The sequence below is a fragment of the Lepidothrix coronata genome, unplaced genomic scaffold, assembly GCF_001604755.1.
Source record: "Lepidothrix coronata isolate B3197 unplaced genomic scaffold, Lepidothrix_coronata-1.0 Scaffold212, whole genome shotgun sequence".
In the NCBI taxonomy this organism is placed as follows: domain Eukaryota; kingdom Metazoa; phylum Chordata; class Aves; order Passeriformes; family Pipridae; genus Lepidothrix; species Lepidothrix coronata.
Window position 1 is genome coordinate 986,756 of NW_016690392.1, and position 25,560 is coordinate 1,012,315.

At 59.4% G+C, this 25,560-nt stretch overlaps 3 protein-coding genes across 3 annotated transcripts; all 3 read right to left on the minus strand.

Annotated features, from left to right (window-relative positions):
• Nucleotides 1-2,734: 2,734 nt before the first annotated feature.
• On the minus strand, nucleotides 2,735-5,963 carry SLC2A4RG (SLC2A4 regulator). Its single transcript, XM_017833154.1, has 8 exons — nucleotides 5,725-5,963; nucleotides 5,277-5,428; nucleotides 4,416-4,525; nucleotides 3,996-4,240; nucleotides 3,504-3,604; nucleotides 3,129-3,396; nucleotides 2,934-3,013; nucleotides 2,735-2,846 (listed from the first exon to the last, which is right to left on the minus strand). Exons 1-8 carry the CDS (start codon nucleotides 5,827-5,829, stop codon nucleotides 2,735-2,737), a joined length of 1,173 nt encoding a protein of 390 aa, XP_017688643.1. The 5' UTR covers nucleotides 5,830-5,963.
• Nucleotides 5,964-11,030: 5,067 nt separating this feature from the next.
• On the minus strand, nucleotides 11,031-13,657 carry LIME1 (Lck interacting transmembrane adaptor 1). The gene is made up of 5 exons (XM_017833260.1): nucleotides 13,542-13,657; nucleotides 13,018-13,066; nucleotides 12,839-12,926; nucleotides 12,245-12,657; nucleotides 11,031-11,884 (listed from the first exon to the last, which is right to left on the minus strand). The coding sequence occupies exons 1-5, from the start codon at nucleotides 13,655-13,657 to the stop codon at nucleotides 11,480-11,482; spliced, it is 1,071 nt and encodes a 356-aa protein (XP_017688749.1). The 3' UTR covers nucleotides 11,031-11,479.
• Nucleotides 13,658-18,031: 4,374 nt separating this feature from the next.
• ZGPAT (zinc finger CCCH-type and G-patch domain containing) lies at nucleotides 18,032-25,399 on the minus strand. Its single transcript, XM_017833259.1, has 6 exons — nucleotides 24,528-25,399; nucleotides 23,756-23,889; nucleotides 22,856-23,014; nucleotides 21,780-21,911; nucleotides 20,613-21,024; nucleotides 18,032-20,174 (listed from the first exon to the last, which is right to left on the minus strand). Exons 1-6 carry the CDS (start codon nucleotides 25,169-25,171, stop codon nucleotides 20,036-20,038), a joined length of 1,620 nt encoding a protein of 539 aa, XP_017688748.1. The 5' UTR covers nucleotides 25,172-25,399; the 3' UTR covers nucleotides 18,032-20,035.
• Between the last annotated feature and the right edge of the window lie 161 nt (nucleotides 25,400-25,560).

The window sequence follows — 25,560 nt, forward strand, 5'->3', positions numbered from 1 at the left end:
CCAGTGGATCCCTCCACAGACAGACTCACAGGACCATGAGCAGGGATCCAGCAAGGATCCAGCAGGGATCTCCAGAGCCAGCAGATGACCTGACACTCTTCTGCAAGGCAGCTCCAGGATGGCAGCACACACATCCCACATGCCAGCACAGATCCCTCCTAGGGATCCACATCCCAAGTTTATCCCTCTCTGAGCTGATCCCCCAGGATCCAGCAGGTATCCCCAGCGCTGGGAGCACACTTGTCTCTGCCAGGCCAATCCCAGACACCATCCCCAGCCTGAGCTGCGGCGCCAAGGGGATCCGGCTCCAGGGAGATCCCAGGTGGTCCAGCACCAAGCTGATCCTGCTCCAAGCGGATCCCGCTCCAAGCGGATCCTAGCTGATCGCCGAAGGGCGGCGCTGGGCGGATCCCTCCCAGGGCAGATCCCTGGAATATCGCACAGGGCTGCGATCCAGGAGGGATGATCCCACCGCGGGAGGGAGGAGGTGTGCGGTGTGTGTGTAACCCACCGCCCCCCGGCTCCCCGACGCTACACACACCCCCCTGCCAAAGTTTATCCCATCGCGGCGCCATTTTACCGGCGGGGAAACTTTCGGGCGGGCCGCTGTCAGCTGTCACCGCCCCCCCCGCCGCCGCCGCCGCCGCCTCCCCCGGATCCCACCCCCATGTCCGCCGCCGCCGCCCCCCCCGCGGTACCTTGGCGGCGGCCCCGGCGGGCGGCGGTGGCGGGCGGCGGCGGCGGCGGGCGGGCATTAGGACCGCGGGCGGGCGCGGGGGGTCCATGCGCGGAGCGGCCGCGGCCCGGCGGGGGGGGCGAGGGCGGGGGGGAGCGCGCTCCGCCGCGCGCGGCCCGGGGTCGGGCGCCGGCCTCTTGGCCACGCCCCCCACGCGCCTCGCCATTGGCCGGGCCGCGCGCGCTGGAGCGCGGCCGCCGCTTTCAGACATTCTGATTGGCGGTGGCGCGCTGTCACTCCGCCCCCTCTTCCCGCCGCGGTCACGCCCCCTCGCCCCGCCCACCGCTGTCACGCCCCCTCTGCGCCTCGGCCACGCCCCCGCCGGCCGCGGCCATGTTCGCGCGCCCCGCCCTCCTGCCGGGCGCTGCCCGCGGGACCCCCCAAAAATACGCCACACTCCCCCCATCCCACCCACCAGCTCCAACCAACGTCACCCCCTGCCCCCCCACGTCCCGGCACCCCTGGGACCCTTCCCGGCACGCCTGGGGCCGCCGCGAAGCCACGCCGCGCTTTCCCGCCAAAGTCGCGGCGCACCCCAAAAAGTTGCGGAGGAACCCCCCCCGCCCAAAAGTCTCTCCGATTTTTTGTTACGGCGAGGAATTTGGGGCGCCCCCACAAAAAAAGACACCCCCCCAACTCCCGGCAGCTCCTTCAGACTTCCCGGGGTGAAGCTTTCCAGCGTTCAAACTTGGGGAGTTTCTCCCCCAAAGGTTATGCCGCCCCCCCCCCCCAAATTATAGGGCTACGGATGAGTTAGAGGGGTTCTCCAAAAGTTGCAGGGCTCCCCACAAAGTGATACTCCCCCAAAAATTATAGGGCCCCCCCAAAATTCCCTCCGAAGTTTTAGACCCACTGGAAGTTGGCTATAGGGCTCCCCCAAAAGTTACAGTGTCTCTGTGCTGGGAAGGAGGTGTGGTCTGCATTTCTGGGGTGGGAGGGCGGTCCCCAATCCCAATCGATTTGGGTCAGTCCTGCCCACCACGAAGAATCGCTGCCCAAACCCACCCAGAATGGCAGGGCTGGGTGTGGCATGCCCGGGGTGCTTGGGGTACTGGGGGTGCTTGAGGTACCGGAGTACATGGGGTTCATAGAGTGCATGGGGTGTCCTGGGCATGTGGGGTGCCCTGGGTGTGTGGGTTGTGTAGTGTACAGGGGGCGCAGGGGGTACTGGGGTGCCCAGGGTTATGTGGGGTGCATGGAGTACCTGCAGTGCAAGGGGTACGTGGGGTGCATGGAATGCCCTGGGTGCACTGGATTCTGGGGTGCTCTGGGTATGTGGGGTGCATGGGGTACTTGTAGTGTACTGGGTATTGGGGTTCCGGGGTGCTTGGGCAGCCCGAGCTGCCTCCCATCCATGCTCTTCCTCTCCTGCCCCGACTGCCCCCGGGCCGGGAGGGCCGGCGAGGGGCCGCCAGGTCCTGCTGCTGCTGGATTGACCAACCTGCATTCTGGAGGCCGGGACAGAGTCCGTGTGTCTGTCCCGGACGGTGGCCCCTGCCTGTCCCCACCCTGTCTCCCTGCCTGTCCCCCAGCAGACCGCGGCTCAGGGACTTTGGGGGTGCTAGGGCGGCCCCCCGGGGATGCCCTGCCCGGGAAGGCGATGTTCCCAGCTTGCTTCCAGGGGGGCTTTGGCTACACCTTATTCCCTGCTCTGGTGGGAAGGGAGCGGGGTGGCTGGAGGTGCCGCTTCCACCCTGCGCCATGTCCAGGTGCTTTCCTAAATGTGAAATAAAGCAGCAAACCGGTAAAGCCCCCACGGGCCTGGCCAAGAGCCCGGGTATCACCCCGGGACTGCCGCCCGCGGGGTCCTCCTGCATGGAAGGGAGAGACTAGCAGCGTCCCCCGGGAACCGGGACGCCCGCGGGGCCCCAAACCTGCCCGGGGAGAACGGGAGAAGAAGCGCAGCAGCCTTCATCCCCATCCTGTCCTGTCCCTGGGGTGGATCCGGCCCCGCAGCCCCCTTTAGCGTGGCCCTAGAGGAGCCGGGGGGGCCCCCCGTCAGTCGAGGAAGCGCTGGCAGGCCTTCTTCCAGCGGCACGCCGTGCACCACATCTCCCGGTGCTCCATGCCGTACACCTTGCGGCACTTCTTGGCATCGCCCCGCGGCCTCCTGCGGGAACAGGGCACAGACAGGTCACCGGGAGGGGGGACACGCGGGCGGGAGGGGACAGGGAGGGGCGCGACGGCCGCGGCTCACCTGGGGACGGCGGGTGGCTTGGGCGGCGGTGGGGTGGGTGAGGAAGGGGACACCGGTGGCCGCGGGGGGGTCCGGCAGCCCTGGAAGAGAGAGGACACAGCCCCCGTCAGACATGGGGTGGCTGCGGGGGCTGGAGGGTGACAGTGGTGAGTCCCCCGCCCCTCCCTGTCCCCCTCCATCCCTGTCCCCCCTCACCTGGTACGCGTGGTCCGTGTGGACGTGGCAGCGGCCGGGGGGGCCCGGGGGGCTGCAGGGGGAGGCCAGTGCCAGGTCGGGGATCGGCAGTGCCAGAGGCAGCGGCGGAGCCGGAGCCTCGGGGCCGGGAAAGGCGGGAGGCACCGAGGAGGTGGGTGAGACAGGAGTCAGGCTGGAGAGCCCGTCTGTCAGCACATCCACGTCCACGTCCAGCTCCGTGTAGTAGAAATCCTCCTCACCATCACTCTGCTCGGGGTCAGCTTTCCGGCTGCAGGGACAGCAGGGTCTGGCTGCAACACTCTCCCCCTCCACGGCAGGACCCCGCAGGGGGCACCAGGGGACCTGGGGGTGTCCAGGGGGACCCCACGTGCTTACCCAAGGTGCACAGTTCGGATGTGCTTCTGCATCCCTGAGGAGCTGCTGAGGACTTTGCCGCAGCTCTTCCACAAGCACTTGAACATCACCTTGGTGGAGTTCTGCAGGAGAGAGGTGTCAGGCTGGCAGCCCTATCTCCATCACATCCTCATCCCTATCTGCACTGTCATCCCCATCCTCAACCTCATCTCCAGCCCCACTCTCATCCCTAGCATTATCCCCATCCCCAAACCCATCCAAATTGTTATCCCCATTCCAAACTCATCCTCTTCTTCATCCCCACCCTTAACCTCATCCTCCTCTTCATCCTCATCCTCCTCTTCATCCTCATTCTCCTGTTCATCCCCACCCTCACAATCCCTATTCTCAACCTCATTCCCAGCACCAGTTGCATCCTCAACCTCATCCTAAACTCATCCTCCTCTTCATCCCCGTCCCCACTATTCCCCATCCCCAACCTCACCCCCAGAATCATCCCCAGCTTCATCCCACCTTCCTTTTCCGTGGGATGGGCTCTCCAAAGATGAAGTGGGTGCCGTTGGGCTCGTCAGGGCCCTCATCCGGCAGCGGGGTGGGCAGGAAGGTGCCGGGGACGTGGCTGGAGAGGGGGGGTGAGGGGGTGGAGGGGGTGGAGCGGTCGCTGGGGGGGTCCCAGCTCCAGTCCCCGCTGGTGTTGCTGCTGCTGCTGCAGCTGGAGGACATGGCAGGAGCCTCCTTCCAGATTTCACCGCCCGGCTCTGGTGAGGAGGAGGAGGAGGAGGAGGAAGGTCAGGTCCTGCCATGGGACACGTGTCCAGGTACAGGGGGACAAGGACACGCTCTCACCTGGGGCAAGGAGGAGGAGGAGGAGGAAGGTCAGGTCCTGCCATGGGACACGTGTCCAGGTACAGGGGGACAAGGACACGCTCTCACCTGGGGCATGAGTGGCCGGTGGGTGCCCGAGCACCAGTGGGCTGGTGGAGAGGCTGGTGAGCACCGCGGCCGCCATCACCTCGTCAATGCCCGCCTTGCCCGAGAGCTTCCTGCCAGCGAGAACAGGGGGGCTGTGTCAGGATGGATGGGGCCTCCTGAGCCACTCCATCCCTCTCCATCCCCCCATGAGCTGCTGGGAGTGGGGGACACAGTGGTCTGCTTGTGTGAGTGGCACAAGGCCACAGTGGCCACACTGTGCTGGGGGTATCACCAGGTGCAAAGTGGGTGCCCTGCAGCACCCCGAAATGCCGCTGATCCCCGCAGGGATCATCCCAGCAGCTGGCTGGAATCCTCCCTGGCGTGGCATGGCAGAAGTGCAGGCAGCCAGCCAAAAACACTGCTGCCTCCCAGCCCGGGGGAAAACCCTCCATGCCCGTGGGCTGGAGGGTACCAGCATCCACATCCTGCCCAGAGATGTGGGGATGGCTCAGCTTGGGCCAAACAACTCCACGAGGTGGGAAAAAAACTATGAAAAATTTAGATTAAGAAAAAAAGAAGCAAGAGCTCAGGAGCACCAGAAACCATTTTGCAAAGGGATAACCCAGTGCAGGAGGGCAGTGATGCTTCCAGCCCAGCACACAGCACAATGGGAGTCCCCAGAGCTGTCCCAGTGGGATGGATGGTCACTGCAGGACACCCCGGTGCGGCCGACAGCGGTCCCAGTGGGATGGATGGTCACTGCAGGACACCCCGGTGCGGCCGACAGCGGCCAAAGTCCTCCCGTGGCCGGTGGACAAAATCTCATCTGCCCCGGTGAGGCCGGTGCCGGAGGGAGGGTGGTGGCCGTGCCGGTGGCCCTACCTGTGCCAGGGCACGGGGATGCACTGCATGGCCGAGTGCAGCGCCAGGTACTGCTCCAGCCCCGCGTCCAGCACCCGCAGCACGGCCTCCCGGCTGGCTGGATCCTGGCGTGGTGGCGGCTCCCCCAGCCAGCCCTCGGATCCCAGTGGAGCCTGTGGGAGAGACAGAGGTGGGAAGCCAAGAGTCCCTGAGCAGTGGATCCCGCAGGGATCCCCCCACGACTTTGGGTTGGGTTTGGGGAGCTGGATCAGTGCCTCCAGGCAGGGCCATACAGGGACCCTGCCTGCCACCCGCTGGGGTAGATCCCATGTGGATCCCACCAGCTCGCAGTGGCATCCAGCCAGGATCTCCTTGGCACTCCCCAGATAGTCCCGGGAGGCTGATCCCAGTACCAACACCTGCTGGCTGAGCATCAGCAACCAGTGGATCCCTCCACAGACAGACTCACAGGACCATGAGCAGGGATCCAGCAAGGATCCAGCAGGGATCTCCAGAGCCAGCAGATGACCTGACACTCTTCTGCAAGGCAGCTCCAGGATGGCAGCACACACATCCCACATGCCAGCACAGATCCCTCCTAGGGATCCACATCCCAAGTTTATCCCTCTCTGAGCTGATCCCCCAGGATCCAGCAGGTATCCCCAGCGCTGGGAGCACACTTGTCTCTGCCAGGCCAATCCCAGACACCATCCCCAGCCTGAGCTGCGGCGCCAAGGGGATCCGGCTCCAGGGAGATCCCAGGTGGTCCAGCACCAAGCTGATCCTGCTCCAAGCGGATCCCGCTCCAAGCGGATCCTAGCTGATCGCCGAAGGGCGGCGCTGGGCGGATCCCTCCCAGGGCAGATCCCTGGAATATCGCACAGGGCTGCGATCCAGGAGGGATGATCCCACCGCGGGAGGGAGGAGGTGTGCGGTGTGTGTGTAACCCACCGCCCCCCGGCTCCCCGACGCTACACACACCCCCCTGCCAAAGTTTATCCCATCGCGGCGCCATTTTACCGGCGGGGAAACTTTCGGGCGGGCCGCTGTCAGCTGTCACCGCCCCCCCCGCCGCCGCCGCCGCCGCCTCCCCCGGATCCCACCCCCATGTCCGCCGCCGCCGCCCCCCCCGCGGTACCTTGGCGGCGGCCCCGGCGGGCGGCGGTGGCGGGCGGCGGCGGCGGCGGGCGGGCATTAGGACCGCGGGCGGGCGCGGGGGGTCCATGCGCGGAGCGGCCGCGGCCCGGCGGGGGGGGCGAGGGCGGGGGGGAGCGCGCTCCGCCGCGCGCGGCCCGGGGTCGGGCGCCGGCCTCTTGGCCACGCCCCCCACGCGCCTCGCCATTGGCCGGGCCGCGCGCGCTGGAGCGCGGCCGCCGCTTTCAGACATTCTGATTGGCGGTGGCGCGCTGTCACTCCGCCCCCTCTTCCCGCCGCGGTCACGCCCCCTCGCCCCGCCCACCGCTGTCACGCCCCCTCTGCGCCTCGGCCACGCCCCCGCCGGCCGCGGCCATGTTCGCGCGCCCCGCCCTCCTGCCGGGCGCTGCCCGCGGGACCCCCCAAAAATACGCCACACTCCCCCCATCCCACCCACCAGCTCCAACCAACGTCACCCCCTGCCCCCCCACGTCCCGGCACCCCTGGGACCCTTCCCGGCACGCCTGGGGCCGCCGCGAAGCCACGCCGCGCTTTCCCGCCAAAGTCGCGGCGCACCCCAAAAAGTTGCGGAGGAACCCCCCCCGCCCAAAAGTCTCTCCGATTTTTTGTTACGGCGAGGAATTTGGGGCGCCCCCACAAAAAAAGACACCCCCCCAACTCCCGGCAGCTCCTTCAGACTTCCCGGGGTGAAGCTTTCCAGCGTTCAAACTTGGGGAGTTTCTCCCCCAAAGGTTATGCCGCCCCCCCCCCCCAAATTATAGGGCTACGGATGAGTTAGAGGGGTTCTCCAAAAGTTGCAGGGCTCCCCACAAAGTGATACTCCCCCAAAAATTATAGGGCCCCCCCAAAATTCCCTCCGAAGTTTTAGACCCACTGGAAGTTGGCTATAGGGCTCCCCCAAAAGTTACAGTGTCTCTGTGCTGGGAAGGAGGTGTGGTCTGCATTTCTGGGGTGGGAGGGCGGTCCCCAATCCCAATCGATTTGGGTCAGTCCTGCCCACCACGAAGAATCGCTGCCCAAACCCACCCAGAATGGCAGGGCTGGGTGTGGCATGCCCGGGGTGCTTGGGGTACTGGGGGTGCTTGAGGTACCGGAGTACATGGGGTTCATAGAGTGCATGGGGTGTCCTGGGCATGTGGGGTGCCCTGGGTGTGTGGGTTGTGTAGTGTACAGGGGGCGCAGGGGGTACTGGGGTGCCCAGGGTTATGTGGGGTGCATGGAGTACCTGCAGTGCAAGGGGTACGTGGGGTGCATGGAATGCCCTGGGTGCACTGGATTCTGGGGTGCTCTGGGTATGTGGGGTGCATGGGGTACTTGTAGTGTACTGGGTATTGGGGTTCCGGGGTGCTTGGGCAGCCCGAGCTGCCTCCCATCCATGCTCTTCCTCTCCTGCCCCGACTGCCCCCGGGCCGGGAGGGCCGGCGAGGGGCCGCCAGGTCCTGCTGCTGCTGGATTGACCAACCTGCATTCTGGAGGCCGGGACAGAGTCCGTGTGTCTGTCCCGGACGGTGGCCCCTGCCTGTCCCCACCCTGTCTCCCTGCCTGTCCCCCAGCAGACCGCGGCTCAGGGACTTTGGGGGTGCTAGGGCGGCCCCCCGGGGATGCCCTGCCCGGGAAGGCGATGTTCCCAGCTTGCTTCCAGGGGGGCTTTGGCTACACCTTATTCCCTGCTCTGGTGGGAAGGGAGCGGGGTGGCTGGAGGTGCCGCTTCCACCCTGCGCCATGTCCAGGTGCTTTCCTAAATGTGAAATAAAGCAGCAAACCGGTAAAGCCCCCACGGGCCTGGCCAAGAGCCCGGGTATCACCCCGGGACTGCCGCCCGCGGGGTCCTCCTGCATGGAAGGGAGAGACTAGCAGCGTCCCCCGGGAACCGGGACGCCCGCGGGGCCCCAAACCTGCCCGGGGAGAACGGGAGAAGAAGCGCAGCAGCCTTCATCCCCATCCTGTCCTGTCCCTGGGGTGGATCCGGCCCCGCAGCCCCCTTTAGCGTGGCCCTAGAGGAGCCGGGGGGGCCCGGGGGAGTCTCCGCCGCCACCCCTGCTCTGGTTTAATGGTTAACGGCGGCCGAAGCGCTGAGCTGGCGGCTCCGACAGCTCCGTTCGGTGTTGTGCAACTCCACGGGCATCGCCCGCCCTTGCACAGGGCCCCGGTGCCACCAGCCCGACCCCCGGCCCGGGCGGCGGGGGGGGTCGGCAAGGTGCCATCCCAAAATAGAACCCTAGAGCCATAGAATCTCCTGAGTTGGAAGGGACACACAAAGATCATTGAGTCCAACTCATGGCCCCTGCACAGGACACCCTCAAGAATCACCTTCCCGGCACTGGCATTCCTGGGACACACCCCTGTGGTACCTGGATGTCCTTGCCAGGGCCGAGTTGGCTCTGGTCTGGGCTGTGATGACTTTCTCCCAGGTGGTCTTGCAGAGGGAGCCGGGGTCGTGCCCACAGTTCCCATCTCCCCTGGCTGCCTGCCGGGGGGTGCAGGGCTGCCGGGGTGCGGGAGTGAGCTGCAGGGATGTGGGGCTGGGCAGGGTGCGGAGCTGCTCAGGTGTGGAGCTGGTTTGGGTGCAGAGCCGTGTGATGCCGCGCAGCCACCGAGCCCTGCGGGGTGCAGGGACATGCGGGATGTGGATACTTACGGTACAGAGCCCCGCACGGCGCCCAGTACAGCACCGTGCGGTGCCACACCGTGCCGTGTACCGTGTACCGCATCTTGCAGCACCGTGCAATGTCCTACAGAGTGCAGGACTACACGGCAGCCCCGTTCTGCACCGTACGGCGTGCGCTGGGCTCCTGCTCGCTCCCTCTTGTGGGAATAGCACCGTTTAGCACCATCCCCTCGCAGCACCATCCCCTCACAGCGTGACTTAGAGCCCCGTACAGGTCTGTCCCCGGGCCCGAGGAGGGGTGCTCCCAGCCCTACCCGTTCCCCTCGCTCTGACCTCAACCGTCGCGACCAGATCGCAAGACTCCAAGAGACGTTTCGGGGTGGATTCTTCATTCCAGAAGATTTCGAGCCTGCAGGGCTCCAGGCACATTTTCCGTCACCCTGAGGACTGAGCAGTTGTTCTTTAATTTGAGTCTGGCTCTCCGAAGTCCCACAGGAATTACAGGCAAGCAGGCAGCCCTGCACAGTGGGCTGCTTCTGCTGCTGCTGGGGCAGGTTGGGAAGATGCTCTGCCAGAACAGGAGCTTTCCCTCCCTAGGTGCCATGCCAAGCCTTCCTTTCCCCATGGAGGTGGCACAGTGGTACCCACATGCCAGCCCCTGGGGCAGCACGGGGCCCACTTTGCCCCAGAGCGAAGCTGCTCTGATCCCACAGCGAGGTGATGCTCCTGTGTGGGGCCACGCAGCCCAAACCAGCTCCCAGGGGGTTCAGGTGGCGCAGGGGGGACCCGGCTCTGTGGGGTGGGATGACGGAGAAGGGGAGCAGGGGAAGGATGCGGCCGGGGGCAGCGCGGGGGGAGCCCAGGCGCCGTTGCCAGGCTGGCAGCAGGAAGAGCGTGGCAGCACCGGCACCAGCCGAGTTCTATCGGGGCCCTTATCTGGCAGGGGGATGGGAGCAGCTCTCGAGCGGGCGCTGTGGTTTGGCGTCGAGCGCGGGGCTGACGAAGGCTGGGGTGCCTCCGGCTCTAACGCCTGCGGTGGGGTTTGCTGAGCACCACGTTTTCGGTTTTAATCTCTTCACCTGCCGCGGTGTGGGGGCAAAGCTGCTGAAGGAAGGCGTGTGGCTTCCTGCTGCACAGCGTGGCACGGCACGGCACGGCACAGGGGCTGCAGGTTCCACCTGGCTCCAGCGAGCACCAGGCCACTGTGCCACCATGTTAGGTAGCCCCTGGCCAGTTGGGCTACACCCAGGCCACCATTGTGGCATCGCCTGGAGGGCACTGGGCATCCCTTGGGGCAGGGATGCACAATTCCCAGTGGGGAGAAGAGGAGGAAAGCTTAAGCTCTGGGGTCTGAGGGTCCAGGTGCACGTCCAACTCTCCCAAGCACTCAATTTTTGGCACACTGAGGCTGCAGGACCCACGGGGGAGACGGGAGGTGAGCAGGCAGCAAGTGCTGTGCAAATATGCCCCGGTTCCTGCCCAAACCCTGTACAAAGCTCCTGAGCAAGTCACTGCTCTGGCAAAGGCCATCCCATTTTGGCAGCTCTTGGTGGCTGCATGTCCCCATTTCAGAGGTGCCAAACCATCCATGCAGGGCGGGTGCACCCACAGTCACGCTGTGCCCAAAGGGACTTTCCCAGCACCAGCATCGCTGCGTCGCTGCTGCAGCAGCACCAGCCCCCAGAATCACAGATTTAGATCCAGTTAAGGAGTGTTAACACCCTCTCAACCTTTTAATGGTGTTCGGGTGATGGCTGCCCACGGAGACACACTTGCGTGGGTCTGAAGGGGTGGGAATGGGAGACAGAGGATGGAGCAGAGCCCACAGTCCACACTGCCACAGTCCACAACCCACAAGGTGGGATTTCTGGGTTGCCTTGTGCAGGGCCAGGAGTTGGACTTAATGATCCCTTGTGGGTCCTTTCCAATTCAGGATATTCTATGATTCCATAAAATGACAGGGATGACTCCATCTCCCCATAACAAGGGACATTCCATGATGGAAGCAAAGTCACTCAGGGCTTCCTGAGGGCTGGAGGGGGCCCTGGTCTACCCAAGGCAGCAGGAGGAGGACAGAGACCCTCACTCATGGCATAAAATCCCTGATGAGGGTCTGATCCTGCAGCCCCTGACAGGGCTGACCACAGTCCTGCCACCCCCTGCCCCAAAACATGACTGGTCCCCATCCTATTCTTGTCTTGGTGGTACCACCAGCCCTGTCCCATTGGGGTCCCACACGGCACCCAGCACCCCCAAACTGCCCATCCTGGGGGATCCCACCAGCAACCTGCTGGGACCAGCTGGGATGGGATGGGACAAAGACACTTAAAGAAAAGTAACAGAAATATATACAGAAAGCATGTGCAGGGATGCCCCAGTGCTGCAGGTGCCTGTCCATGGGCACTGACAGTGTCCAGCCATGGTGGGACCCCACTGTGGCACTGATCCTGCTCCTGGGGGGCTATAGGTTGGTGATGTACACCTCCAGCCCGTTGGCTGTCGTCCGGGTGGAGGCTCTCCGGGGCTCCCCTGCCCAAATGTCCCCAACGCTCTCGTACAGGTTCTCAGGGACACAGGTCTTCCCCAGCTTGTCCCTTTTTGCTGCCTTCTTCCAGTTAATGTCCACAGCCTCGTAGTCGGGGTCGGGGCCACGGCCCTGAGCAGTCCAGGCTCTGTCATTGATGGATTCATAGCAGGGGTCCAGGGAGCCTTGGGCTGATGGGGTCCAGCACCCAGCTGGGGCACCCTCCTGCTGGCACGGGGGTGCCCACCCAGAACCCACCTCCCTTGAGGCCCTCGGGGTCGATGCAGGGACCTGGGATTTCTTCTTGGTGGCTTTGCACACTGTCGAGTACATCTCTTCTAGCTGCAAAAGGAACTTTTTTGGGTGGGGGCTTGGGGGTGATCCCTGCCCACTGCGGGGTATCCCTGTGCCTGTGACCCCCCCCCAGATTCTCACAGCCCCGCAAGAGGGTCCTGGCAGTGGATTAACTGTTGGGGATCCCACTTTTTGCGCACCCCAGGAAGCCTTCTGTGGGGCACAGAGAGCAGCATCGTGGGCATCACCTGCCTCTTGTGGTTTTGGTTTCATTCTGCCTCCCCAAAAAGCCCCAGTGAAAATACAGTAGCCTAATTTATACCCTGCTCCAAACACAGGCGCTACAGGGAGGCAGGGAGTTATACGACCCGCTCTGTACCCCATCCCTGATGCCCCCCAGAATCGTACCTTGGCCCGGGGGGCATTGTCTGTGCCATCCCATGATTGCTGTGCTCCAGAGGGTCCTGCCATGGCCCCATCCTGCCCCTCCACAGGCACTGCCTTCTTCACCTTATGGACACAGGCGTAATCGGCCACCCCGTGCCCCACCCGCGGGGGGGACATCTGGGTGCCAGCGGGTGTGAGGGACACCGGGGTGTCCTCCCCCCCCACTGCCAGGGACTCATAGACGGTGTCTGCTGCTGGTTTCCTCAGTGGGGTGAAGAGCAGGTTGGAGTAGGTCTGGTCAGGGGCTGGGGAGGCGGCCGGTGGCTCGGGGACAGGAATCTGGGGCAGCTCACGGTGCAGGAGGCCAGAGCTGAGCAGGGACTCAGCTCCAGGGGCTGCAGGACAGGGGAGATCCAGGCTGGCCGGGCGCTGGGCTGCGGGAGAAGAGACGAGGGGACATGGGGGAGGCAGCAGCACCAACCCCTGTGCCAGCACCACGCCGGCACCGCAGCATGGGTGCGCATGTCGTGGTGTGCTCCCCAGGCAGCGTGGGGACCGCAGGCACTTGCCAAGGGCCACCAGCCCCTCGGCTCCCCTGGCTCCATGGCCACTCACCACTGTCTCTGGCCTTCAGCCGGTACAGCTCATGCAGCTTCGTGTCCGACTTGCTGAGTGACCGCAGCTGTGTCTGCCGGAGCAGGGCCTGGGAACACACACTCTCAGCTTCGTGTCTGGGAGCTGGGGGCCCCAGAGCTCCCCCCTGGGGCTGATCCTGTCCCCCAACATGTGCTTACCTCATCCACCAGTTTCACCCCATCCGGAGCGACCTTCTTCCTGCCCTTGCTGTGGGGAGAAGTGGAGCTGAGCTTAAGGTGAGTGGCCAAGCCAGGGGTGAGGAGCAGGTGCCCCAGGACCCCACCCTGGCATCCCCCAAACCACATCTCACTGCTCCTTCCCCAGCCCTGCAGCAGGGTCTGTGTTGGCTGGGGAGGTCTCAGTTGCATCCTGCAACTGAGCTGTGCCAGGCACCACTGGCACCACCCTTGGCATTGCCCCTGGCATCACCCACCCTGCCCATCCTGCTCACAGCTCAGCCCTCTCTGGGTTGCTCCTGTGAGATTTTTGGGTGCAGGTGTCCCTGGGCACTGGGGTACAGGGCACTGGGGTCTGAGGTGAGCAGAGAAGCAGATCCCAGCGGTGCCAGCTCAGGATGGGCACACGCGGAGTCTCCACGTGTGGCCACCAAATGCCACCAAGGGGGCCCCAGCCCCATCCCAGTGCCAGGAGGGAAAGCAGAGGGGCTGCAGGCAGCACGTACCGTCTGCAGGCAGCGCACAGGGCACCCAGGTAGACCAGGCCACCGAGCAGGGCCAGGGCAGCGCCGGTCGGCAGGAGCGGGGTCCCCACCGGCCCCTCGCCACCAGCTGCAGCCATGGGGGATCTGCTTCCAACACCACCGTGGGGCTGAGCTCTGGGGAGAGAGAACATGAGCTGGGGTGCAGCCAGGCACTGCTGGGCTCACCACAGCACGAAATGGTGCTCCATGACTTGAGAGGCCCCTCTGGAGGGGGACATGCACTGGGAGTTCCATTTTCCAGCCAGTGGTTGCCCTCCCCAGGGTGACCAGGATGCCTCCAGTGCCCCATCCAGTGCGGACACCCAGCAGCAGGTGCTCTGCCACCTCCCAGGAAAACTTTTGGTTCCTTTTGAAAAAACCAACCCAGCAAACCCAAAGAGATTCAAGCTCCCAAGTTGCCACTGAGATGCTGAAAAGAAGATTGCCAGGGGCCCCAGAAAACCTCAGGAGTCACTCAAAAAGTGACAGGGTGCTTTCTGGGGACACCGAGACACTGCCTGGGCTGTGGGATGGAGGTGACACCACTCCTGAACATAGGGGAGGCCAGGCAGGACAGGCAGATGATTCAGCTTCCCAGAAATGGAGAGAGCTTTGGCCTCACAGGCATCTTCCCCTCCTCTCCCTTGTCACACCACGGGACACCCTCTGACTGCAGCAGGTCTCACACAGACCCCACCTCTCCTCCGCCACCACAGCCCCAGGTCTGCAGCTGCTCTCTGCTGTGACAGAGCAGACAACGCCCAACCTTTCCACCACTTCCCTCTGCCTGAAGCCATGCTTTGCCCAAATCCAGCCCTTGTCCCTGCACCTTCCTCAAGGGAAGAGTCCTCTCCTGTAAACCGCAGCAGTGGCAGGGCCAGAGCAAGTGGTGCAGAGGCACGAAGGTCCTGGGAAGCCCGACACAAAGTGCAGATGCTCCCCAGCCTGTCAGGATCATTCCCGGGAGGCTCTTGGTGACCCCCGTCCCACCATCCCCGTCCCTGCTCAGCCGTCAGCGCGCTGCAAACCTAAAGGAAAAGCTGACACAGCTTCACCTGCCCCAGCGTCGACGGCGGCTGCGGCTCCCGGCTCTGCAGAGCTCAGCTCTGTGCACCCTGCGCTCCAAAAAGGCTGGCTTGTGAAACGCCGAAAGGAGGCGGAGGCAGTTCCCAGCCCGGGAGTAAAGCCCGGCTCCAAGAAGCCACGGAAGCCGATCCAGACGGGGCCAGCAGGGTCCCCGGGCAGAGCTGAGCAGGACAGCTTCCACCAGCACGGTTGGGCACCCAGAGATCCTACAGGGCACACCGAGCACCTCTTACTCACCCTCTTACATATCACCATCCGGATGACAAAGACCAGACGAGCTCTGATGAGAAGCCATCCTGCCTCATGTGAATCTCAGAAGCTACAGCAGCTCCACAGTGAGCGGGGCAGTCTGTGCCCACTGTCCCCACTGCCCTGACCTCCATGTCACACTGCAGCATCTTTGGAACATCTTTACCCCTATAACTGGCAGGTCTCTGCCCACTCGCAGCACCCTTCTATCTGAGAGCACCCTTTCATCTGAGAACTTCCCATGCCTTTGGAAACTGCCCTGACTGAAGCCTGAACCCTGGAGACCAATTAGTTCAAGGTAGAAAGTGAGACAGAGAGTTTTTAGGGACTAACCAGGCTGGACAGACTGGCTTAGATCAGAGCTGGGAAGGGAAGGCTGTTCCCTCTCCAACGACGTTTTAATTAGACAACACAGCTTTTCTGTCTGAGCATACATTAATTACATGGATTACCTGCAACAGGGCTGTCGTGTTAGACAGAGCCTGGAGCTCCTCGCTGGGCTCGCTCAGCTCATTAGAGTGATGGGATCACAGGCTGCAGGAGTGGCCGTGCTCAGGGCAGAGCCGAGCAGGCTCTGGGGTTCAGCAGACAAAGTTCTAACGAGGAACGACAGTCAGGAACTGGTGTGATGTCGGAATCGAGGTGGAAGCTTTCAGCACGCTGAGGCAGGCACACATGGGGCAGCTTATCCCACAACGGGGGGATTTTCCATCCCTGTATTTTTAAGACTGAAGAAGGGACGGGCTTCCTGAGTGGAAATGAATACAGAGAAATTCTTCTGACCTACTCGGTTGTGCAGCTGGGTGGTTGCTCCTGGATTTCTGACCAGTGAAACTGTCTATTGCAGGCTCAGCAGTCACTGGGAAAAGCCACTTTAGACAACTTGTTGGGCCTCCCAAAACTATGTATTTGCGAGCAAAACTCAGCGCCCGACTGAAGCCGCTCGGGTAGGACCGAGCAGGTTTGCAAGGCAAAGTCTCAACCAGACCTTCCGAAACCTACACCTGAATTTCCTGCCAATAGAGTTATCGATCTCCCAGTCCTGGGGCTGTTCCCTGGGGCAGGAGACTCAGCAGACGAGGTTTCACAACGTGCTGGCTCCGCAAGCCCGGATGGCTTTGAAGGCAAGGGCGGCCACGGCCGTTGCGTACGTGCGACACACACCCACGGCCCAGGAGGGATAACTCCCCTCCGTGACACCCCAGCACAGGCACCGTGAAGGGCAGATGGTTTGTTAACTCCAGGATGTGGGAGCTTTTTGTGACTCCTACAAAAAGCGCAAGTTCCTCAGCCAGGTTTCATGAAAACAAGATCAACTTCACTGCAAAACTCAGTGCTGCTGCTGATTCTGCCCGACCTCTGATTCATCTCCCCAGATAAAACCACACAGTTTTGAGTGCAGGGTGATGAGCAGAAGGTCTGTGAAGCTACTCAAAGCCTGTTTTTGCAAGAAACCAGGGGGAACATTCTGAGCTGATTTCAATCAGCAACTGTGCACACGGCTGCAGCAAACTCCTCTCAGGTACCCTGGGGAGTTGTGCTGCAAAAAAGGCCCAAGAAGCAGAAGTAGATGGGTTTTTTTCTTTTTAATTATGAAAAACGAAAGCCCTGTTACAGTTAGTCACAACATTGAATCTGCCCTAGACCGTGGGATGCAATTAGTGATTTTTAAGACAATTTCTAACACGGAGCAGGCACAAGATCTCACCCACTTCACCCATCTCTGCAGCAGGAAGGAGGGATTTCATAGTCAGACATCTCTAGAGGCATTTCATTTAGAAAAGACTAACTATATTTCTAAATGCCAAACCCAAATGTCCCCAAACTTGGATGCACGCTTCCAGCTGCAGTTCTGATGGCTGCTCAAGTGCTGGAGTAGCGTTTGAGAAGATACAACTTTAAAACCTCCAGCTAAGTGATCACCCGCCCACACCGTGGGGCTTTTCTCCAGGCTGACACAGTTTCAGTGCGTTTCTTTCTTCCTGCCCTTCCCTGATCACGGGACACTCACTCACTTGGGCAGAGAAATGCTCTTCTAAGGCAAAAACCTGCTGGAGAGATTTTCTGCAGAGCTGAGCTACAGGAGGACACCAGTGGAGAGCTCGGATCTGCTGTTATGGGAAGCCAGATTCCAAACTACAGGATGTATTAAGGTGATACATGTCTTTTTGAGAACCACCTGCCTACCACAGTGGTTTTCTTGCCACACATTCTGTAGTTGTGAATAACCTCAGGTTTACAGAGGACAGTGTTTCAGCGACCACACTCTCAAGCCTCCTCACCCACAGCTCAACACAAGCAAAACTGCAGTCCCCCTTTCCACAGCACAACTGGAAATTTTCCTATTGAAAAAAAACCCCACAACGCCCCACACCTCTGAACTCAACTCATTTCATCCCAAAACCAATTGGCTCCCACTCAGCCTCCAGCCACGACATCCCAGCAGCGCTGCCGACCTCCAGCACCTTTTCTTCCCTTAAAGCCCAGCAGCAGAGCACAATGCACGGAGCGGGACACATCCTCCAGGAGTGGCACACAGCTTCCAGCCCAACTTGCAAGGTTTAACGCAGCTGGTACTTCCCCAGAGCAGAGCAGGAATCCTGCCTGTCCAGTCTAGCCAGCTGCAACAGCACCTCCAACAATGCTGTGACTTCTATATACTGCCATAGGGTCTTAAAGTATTCCCCCCTCCCCATTTAGCTGCAGATTCCCGAGACTGGAAAGCCAACACCACTTACTTTGCAGGAACTCAGAGGACGGCGGAGCACAGGAATCCAGTCATGCTCTCCTCTTTGCCAGCCAGCCTGGAGAATTTCTTTTATCCTGCCGAGTTAATCCCAATTAGGGGTTCCTGCACATTTCAAACACGCTGAGCTTTCCCACTCCCAGGCTCTGTGAGGAGCAGCTGGCTGTGAGCACACACGGAGCACACACACCACAGCTTCCTGGCCTCGGAGGTGGTGGCTTCACCCCAGGGTAGGCTGGGTCTGTGCTCGCAGGCTCCCGGCACACACCAGCACCCTCTGCCGCGCTCCGCTCCCCGCCCTGCCGGTCTGGGTGCTCAGGGGAATACAAGGAATGAATGGGGTGCCCCAGATCATCATTACCTTGCAAATGAGCAATGCCTTACAAGGAGAGAAGGGAAAATAAACACCAACTTTATTCATCAGGGATGTGGATGTGTTGGGTGGGAGGTGGCAGCCACTGGGAGTCTGACAAGGCAGGCTGTGGAAATCCCAAGGAAGGGCTAATACACCCAGTTCCTAAAAAGATGATGTTAAACAGTCTCAGAGTACAAAACAAACCCAAAAAATTTCTCTGCTCAGCTCCCCAGTCACGGGCCACTTGAGTGAGCACCCATGCTAGGCTGGGCACATCAGCCCTTGTCACCACTCGACGCTCAAGTGTGGGAAACAAACATCATTCGTGAGGGAAGGGCTCTGAGCAGCCATTGTTAAACCCTAGAACTGAGCCCCGTGTGCGGAGAACACAAATTCAGAACAATGAGGATAGTACAGCCAATTCCATTAGGAACTGATGGATGCTGAAGTGCCCAAGGCAGCCCCTGCCAGTTCCACATCCACAGCATGATCCAGGTGCTCTTCAGGAGCAGAGACCCACTCCCACAGGTTTCCTGAAGATCTCGTTTGGTTTTGCTGTCTCGCTGTGTTTTCAGAGGTGTGTCTGCAGCAACCAGAAATCCCTCATGACTGGAACGGCTCTGATCGTATCTTCTCCAGCCTCAGATCTTCTGGTTAGTTTGGCAGCCTGGCCCTGCAAGCAGGCACAGCCCTGCCCAGACTGACAGCTTTACAGGCTTCTTAGGCACAGATAAAAAATGGGGGTACTAAAGGAGCAAACCTTTTCGTGAGAAAAGTGACTCACAGAATAAAAGGAAATCAGTTTCTTAAACTAAGAAAAAACTCTGTCCTTAAGATACTGGCATGAATTGCAATTTTTTTTTTTTTTAAAAAGCCTTTACAATGCACAAATCCCACCAGAAACAGTCTGATGAAACCACCATCTCCTCTGGGGCAAGGACTGGCTGCCAACAATGCAGAAAGTAACAGAGGGGAGAGAACATCCTTCCTGTCCAAAGACTCTCCATGGTGCAGGGAAGGGCACTTGGCTTGCCTGGCCTGCTCCCAGCCCAGCCCCAAGCTCTCCCACTGGAGGGCTGCATGCTGGGCACATACAGATTCTGCTCTTTGTGCTCATCCAGGGCCCAGTCCAACCTGGATCTGGGTCCTGAGGTTTTTTAGTAAAAGGACCTGTGTTCAGTGAGCCACCTTGGACAGAAAAACCCAACTAACGGTGGCAAAAATCACAAGGCTCCCTGTGGAGTTGTTCCTAGGGTTTGGGAATCCCATTACACTGCTGGCTTATTCCCCCAGTGTTGGCACTCTACTTGTGGAACCACACAGCCTTCCATGCCAAGCCAAATGAGTTAGGCTACAGCATGTCCTGGGATACTCTTACAGGCAAACTGCTGAAATCTGATCCTTGAGGCTGCTAGTTCCCACCTCTGAGCTGCCAGTTTTCTGTCTTTTCCTTACACTAAGGCTACAAAGAACCGCTCCCTCAAAAAATGGAGTCCTCAGATAAATCCCATAGTAAAAACCAGAAGGCAGAGAGCAGCTGAAGCACTTTGCCTTTGATGTTTTCTCCCAGCACAAGCCTTTTCTGCTTTGCCAGGCCGTGCTCGGGACCCTGCCTGCACCTGTGTTTGTCAGGGGGGCTGCAGACAGAAGCCACAGCTGATGGCACGATGCGGGGCTATCCAAGCCCCCTCAGCTGCTTTGCAGCCAGCAGTGTTATCACCTGAGCAGTCACAGACTCTGGATAGAGGTGCTACTGCAGGGAAAACTGAAGAAAAAAAGTGTGCAAGAGAGCAGAGAATCATATTTCGTGTAGCCAGTCCTCACCCAGGGCCCAGCTCAGGGAATGCTTTTCGGGCTGGACAGATGTGTACTTCCCCCCCCCAGTCCCAGTAGAGCTCAGAAGCATCCAGAAACTGCTCCTTTTCCACCCAGTTTCAGGCTGGGCACCCTGAGGCCCAGAGGAGCAGGACTGCTCACCCAGGCTCTGAAGCCAGGAGCACTAGAAGGACAATCCCTGCAGTCCAATGCCTTCCTCAGCACCTAGAACTCAGTCATCTTCTTGTGGGTGTCTGCTTTCTTCTGCTCCCGCTGCAGCCTGGCTTCCTGGGCCTGCAGCTGCCCCAGCTGCTTGTGAGCATTTGCCAGCTTCTCCTCCAGCTTGGCTGCAGCAGTGCTGTGCCTGAAAGCAAAAAGCACGGTGGCAATGTCATCCTGCATAGCAACATCAAAGGCTTGTCCTCATCCCAGGAGAGTTTGCCCTTTCCTGTAGGATTAGCACGAGGGACCCGCTGAAGAACCTCATGCTTAGCACAATTTGGGCTAGAAAATGTCCTCCTGGGATGCTCAACAGCAACGTTGCAGTGGTGGGCACGAGAAAGAAAGGACTCCAACACCTTCCCTCAGAGAGCTCCTCTCTTTCCCACAGCCTGAATCCCAGCCAAAGGACCACAGACACATCTGCCAGTGCCCCAGATGGTCTGAAGCACATACTGAACTCTCTCCTCTACTTCCCCTTAGGTCTCATCCACATGTTTCACTTGTTCCTCCCACACCCCATTTCAAGCCCACCCCTTCCCAGAAGCACCAAGAACTCGGTCCCAAAGGGAATGTTTCCTACCGCCCAGTGTTGCGTTCCAGGGCCTGCTGGATTCCCCTGATATCCCTCAGCGTTTGTTCGATCTTCTCCGCGGTCTGGAAGAGGTGGACACTCAGGGCTTTCCTGGTGCTCTTGCTGGCATGGTAGATCTCCTTGCTGTTCCTCTGGGGCAGTGCCATCCCTCCAGCCTTGTCCCCAGTGCTCTTCCCACGCAGCTTCTCATTCAAAAAGTCAAACACGTTCCGTGGGGGCTTCCGGCCGCCAGACTGTCCGGAGCTGTTTCCCTTTGCTCGGCATTTCCTCGATTTGCCTGAGTCCAGCTTCCCCTGCTTCTTCTTCTGAAGCACTTCAGCACACTGGTCCAGGGATTTCCCTCGAGGAAGCACCACAGCCTGCACTGGCTCCACTCTGCCCTGAGAATTCTTCCCTAACCCTGAGGAGAGACACCAAGTGATTACGGCAAGTGAGGACATCCCCTCTCCGAGTCACCTCCCACCACAGGATCACGTTGACAAAGTCACAAGCTTAGAACAAGCAAACAGGCTTTTGAGGTACCAAAAGTTGTAACTACTGTCCAAGCAAGGGGAGCAGCAGCAAAGGCCAGGCCTGGAGCCTTTCACAGCAGGAGATTTGTGATTCCAAGCCCGGGGCCATCCGCCAGGCCGGTTTCTGTGAAACCAGGTTCAGCCTCACATTCTCAGCTTCTCCAGCCAAGTTCTACTTAAACTGGTTTGGTTCCTCTGAGAGAACCGGAGACACACAGGGAGCAGGGCCACCCTCCCAGAGCCCCCAAGGCTCGATGCAATTTGGGTGGGGAGCAGCAAGTTCAGCGGGCTTTGAAGTCTGTGTCCAGAGCCAGATGTGTTAACACAGACATCAGAAGCTTTGCAGATCAGCTCCCTTCCACCTACAGGCTCTTGACGCTCACACAGCAGTTCTCACGGCTTTGATCATGAACTTGACCGAGGTTCCAAGTGCCTCCAATGTTTGCCATTACCATACAGGGCTCGGTGCCCCACATGCCTGTACTTCCATGAAATAAGTCATCTCTCTTCCCTCCAACACCTGTGATCTATCACATCGCTTGAGCCTCAGCTGACGGGCCCTTCAGCACAGCAAAATTCTGGCTTCATCCAAAATCTGATTTTTTTCCTTAACAGCCCCAGGACCTCCTCCTCCTCCCCTTACCTTTTCCAAACTCATATCCCATCTGAACAAGCAGTTTGGAGCCAATGCCACGAGTATGGGCTTCCCAGCCGCCGAAAGAGGAGCTGCATGCAGGAGTCCATTCCCCATTCTCTGGAACTCCTGAATCTATCACTGTGGCACAGGAGAGAAAATCAGTGAAACACAGGAACAAAGCTGCTCTGCAAAACCCTCATGGGGGGCACTCACACAGCATGAAACCCCCTCATGGGGCAGTACAATTCACTTCTCCCATCCTAAAATCACTTGGCCATTCCTCCAGCCCTACTTAGTTCCTACTGAGTTGTTACCTTCCATGAACACAGCACAGGGAGTGACTGAAATGAGAGATCTCAATTTAATGCACATATCACCTCCCAGATCCAGGCACAGTCACCCAGGAGTTTTATGCTTCCTTTCCATCCTTCCAGGATGGTGACACACACATCAGAGTAAAATCTAGCACAGTGGCACATATTACTTATCCTGTGCCTCCAGCTCCTGCCTCCTGCCTCTGGTCCAAGGCTCCTCTAAGTCCTCTAAGCGTTAATTCTGTGTTATCAGGATCCAGTAACCTCTGTCAGGTTAAATGTTAAGAGCTCTAGGACATGACTCTGTCCCTGTGACACTGCTGTGCTTGTGTAACCTCCAAGAAGTCATCTGGAAGGACCCAACACTCAGTTACTGGGATCTCACACTCCTGGCTCACGAAGCTGTATACAGAGACCCCAGGGATGAGGGAATCTCCTGATTCACTTATTAGCTCAACTGAGGCAGCCACATAGGAAACAGGCTCTGAGCTTGGAACTCTGAAACATCACACCCTTGTGGAAGTTCCCATGGAAACCTCCAGCCTTCATTAGCCCAGTGATTTGCATAAAGCAAAGATTTTAGTTGGCAGTTGCACCATAACAGCTAATTATTGTTCTCTACCTTTCAGGAACACATAAAGAGATTAACTGCTCTTTCATCAGAGGTGAGACACTCACAGTGAGAGCTCCAGGACAGTCATCCAGTCCCAGAGAAAGGCAGACCAAGATCACAAGAAGCTTTTGCTCATGCCCTCCTCTCTCTCTTACCTTTGGCATAACCAGAATCATCGACGCTGTCCTTGTCAGACTCATCAGACTCGGCAGCATCTTCACTTCTCAGTGGGGGAATGACACTGTCCCCTTCCAGTACAGCCTCCTTGAGCAGCAGGGAGTCAAACTTCACAGTGTAGTAGCCACTGTCCACATCTGCAGAAGCAACAGCAAGGACAGGAGCTCCAGTCAGTCCCCAGCACAGAGGGGGCTAAGCCAGACTCAGCTCCAGTGGAACGAACGGGAGCAGGGGAAGGCCCAAGGAACATGTTTTTAAAAACTCTGGGCATAAATTGTGTTTTTCATTTCTGTCTGGGAGGGAGAAGCACCCACTGCAATGAAAAGCCACTTCCACAATGACTGTGTTGATACCTGAAAGTTTATTTCTATAAATGAAGAGAGATGAGCTGTTGAGAAATGGAATTAAAGAGAAGTTAGACTTGCTCCCTTCTGAATTAATAATAGTTAAAAGAAAGATGGAAAGAGGGAATAAGTCCCTCTTCCCAGGACACAGGGAAGCCTGTATGAGCAGCTGTTGGGCAGGGCCAGCTCCTCTGGTTTTTGTTTAAACAAGAGCAGATTATTGCAATTCTCACTAACATGCATGCAAATTCCTGCAGGACCTGCCTCTTCCCTTTCAGAGCAGTTAATGACTTTGCACTAATCTCCTTTCCACATTCCTGCCCTTTATGTCTCCTTTTCGTCCTACACTCTCTTTCCAAGTCTGACACCACTCAGACTGGTGTCTCAGCTACATCAAGATTTTCAGTTCAGGGCTGCAGCCACACAGTTTAACATTTTTCTATCGCTAACCACAACAGCCAAGTTTTATATCCAGGTAACCATCAGCCTCCACCCTCCCCCAGAGCTGCAGGGCAGCCCCCTCGCCCCCCTCACCAGTGATTTTGGCCGTGTACCATATCCCGTCGCTGTGCTTTGCCAGGCAGGCTGAGCCCACCCCCAGCGAGCTCAGGTCGGGCTCCTGGAAAGGCTGGAGCTCCTCCACAGACACCACCTGGCCATGGGAAAACCTGCAGGGAAGGAGGAACAGGAATCTCTAAATAAAAACCCCTTCCCTCTCTAAAGGAAATGTCCCAGTGATGAACCTCCCCCGGGCACTGGGGAGGTTTGACCACGTGTTGCTGCAATTCCACAAGTTGTTCATGTTTCACTTCAAACATGTCATTTATGCCATGTAACAAAGCAAGCATCCCACCCTGGAGAATTAAACTTCCTTGCTTACACATCCAGTAAAAAAGTTCACGTCCTTGGAGATCCTGAAGAGGATCAGAGACAGGCAGGGCTCCAGCCCATCCATCTTCACCATCCCCTCAGGCTTCTCCAGGCCATTCCTGGTGAGGATCCCCAAAAATGGAGCCTCTACAACCTCCCTGTGCAACTGGAATGTGTGCACTAACCACACACTTGGGTGTTTTATTTAAAATACTTATTGCCTATTAATTTACCCACTCAATCATGCAATATCTCTGCAGCTTTCCCGTGGGATTTTCCATTTCAACTCTGCATCAGCTAAAAGAAAACAGCCCAACTGATGCCACTGCTCACCACAGCATGTTTTAAAAACGTAATGGCACAATTTCACTGGGTAAAAAGAGCAACACAGGGCACTTTAGGAGGAGATTCATCCCTCCCACCCCCCTTTCTTTACCGACAGTTCTCCTTAAATCTGCACTTGTCGTCCAGGAAGAACGGGCAGGGCTTCAGGGACTTGTGGGTCGGGTACAGGTAGAGCACCCTGACCCCTGCACTGCCATCCTCCAGCTCCTCTGTCCCCACAATCATGGCATTGTGGTACTCCAGGGTCCCCCAGGAGCTGTAGTAGGGGGCTTTAACCTTCATCCCACTTAGCTCCTCCTCCTCCTCCTCCCTCTCTGACTCCTCCTCCTCTTCGCTGCACTTGGATTCGTTTTTATCACCAGTTTCTCCCCCTCTCTCCGAGGAGATCTCGTTGTTATTCCCTGGAGGCTCCTCGTCTGCTCCAAGTCCAGCAATGGCTTCCTTAAAAGCAGCGTATTCCTCATCCTGGGCAGAGCTCTCCAGGTTGGGATCCTGCCCCGGGAGACCTGCCGGGGAGGAGGAGGAGGCATCTGTGTCCAGAGCGGACAGGAGTTTGCTCTTTTTCACGGCCACCAGGCTGGACTCGGTCAGTTCTATCAGCTGCTTCAGATCCTCTTGCAGCTGCACCAGGTCCGAGTGCTGCGACGGGTCCTGGCCGGCCCCCAGCGCCAGCTCCACCTGCTCCAGCTGCGCATTGTAGGTCTGGATCGCCGCTTCCAGACTCTCCTCATCCATTATGGGCACAACAAAGGCGCCTTTAACCGCGGGAACTCACAATACATTCAGCGTTTACTTAAGAACTCTCTAGATGACGAGTCCGCAGAAGCGACATCCACACGCCGTCCTGCTCCTTCCCTCGGAATTCACCAGGGCGATGGTCCCACTGGAAACAGGAGACGGGAGCGTCCGAGGAGAGGCCGGACCCGGCCCTGCCTTCCCCCGCCACGGCGCCGCTCCTCCGGCAGCCCGGGCGCTCCCCCGGCTCCCGGGGGCTGCAGCACCGCCCCGGCCGCCGCCGCCGACCCGGCGGCCCCGCTCCTCCCTCAGCAGCGCTAAGCCCTGCAAGCCGCCGCCATGACACCCGCCATGGCACTCACCACTTCCGGGTACGGCGCGTCCACTTC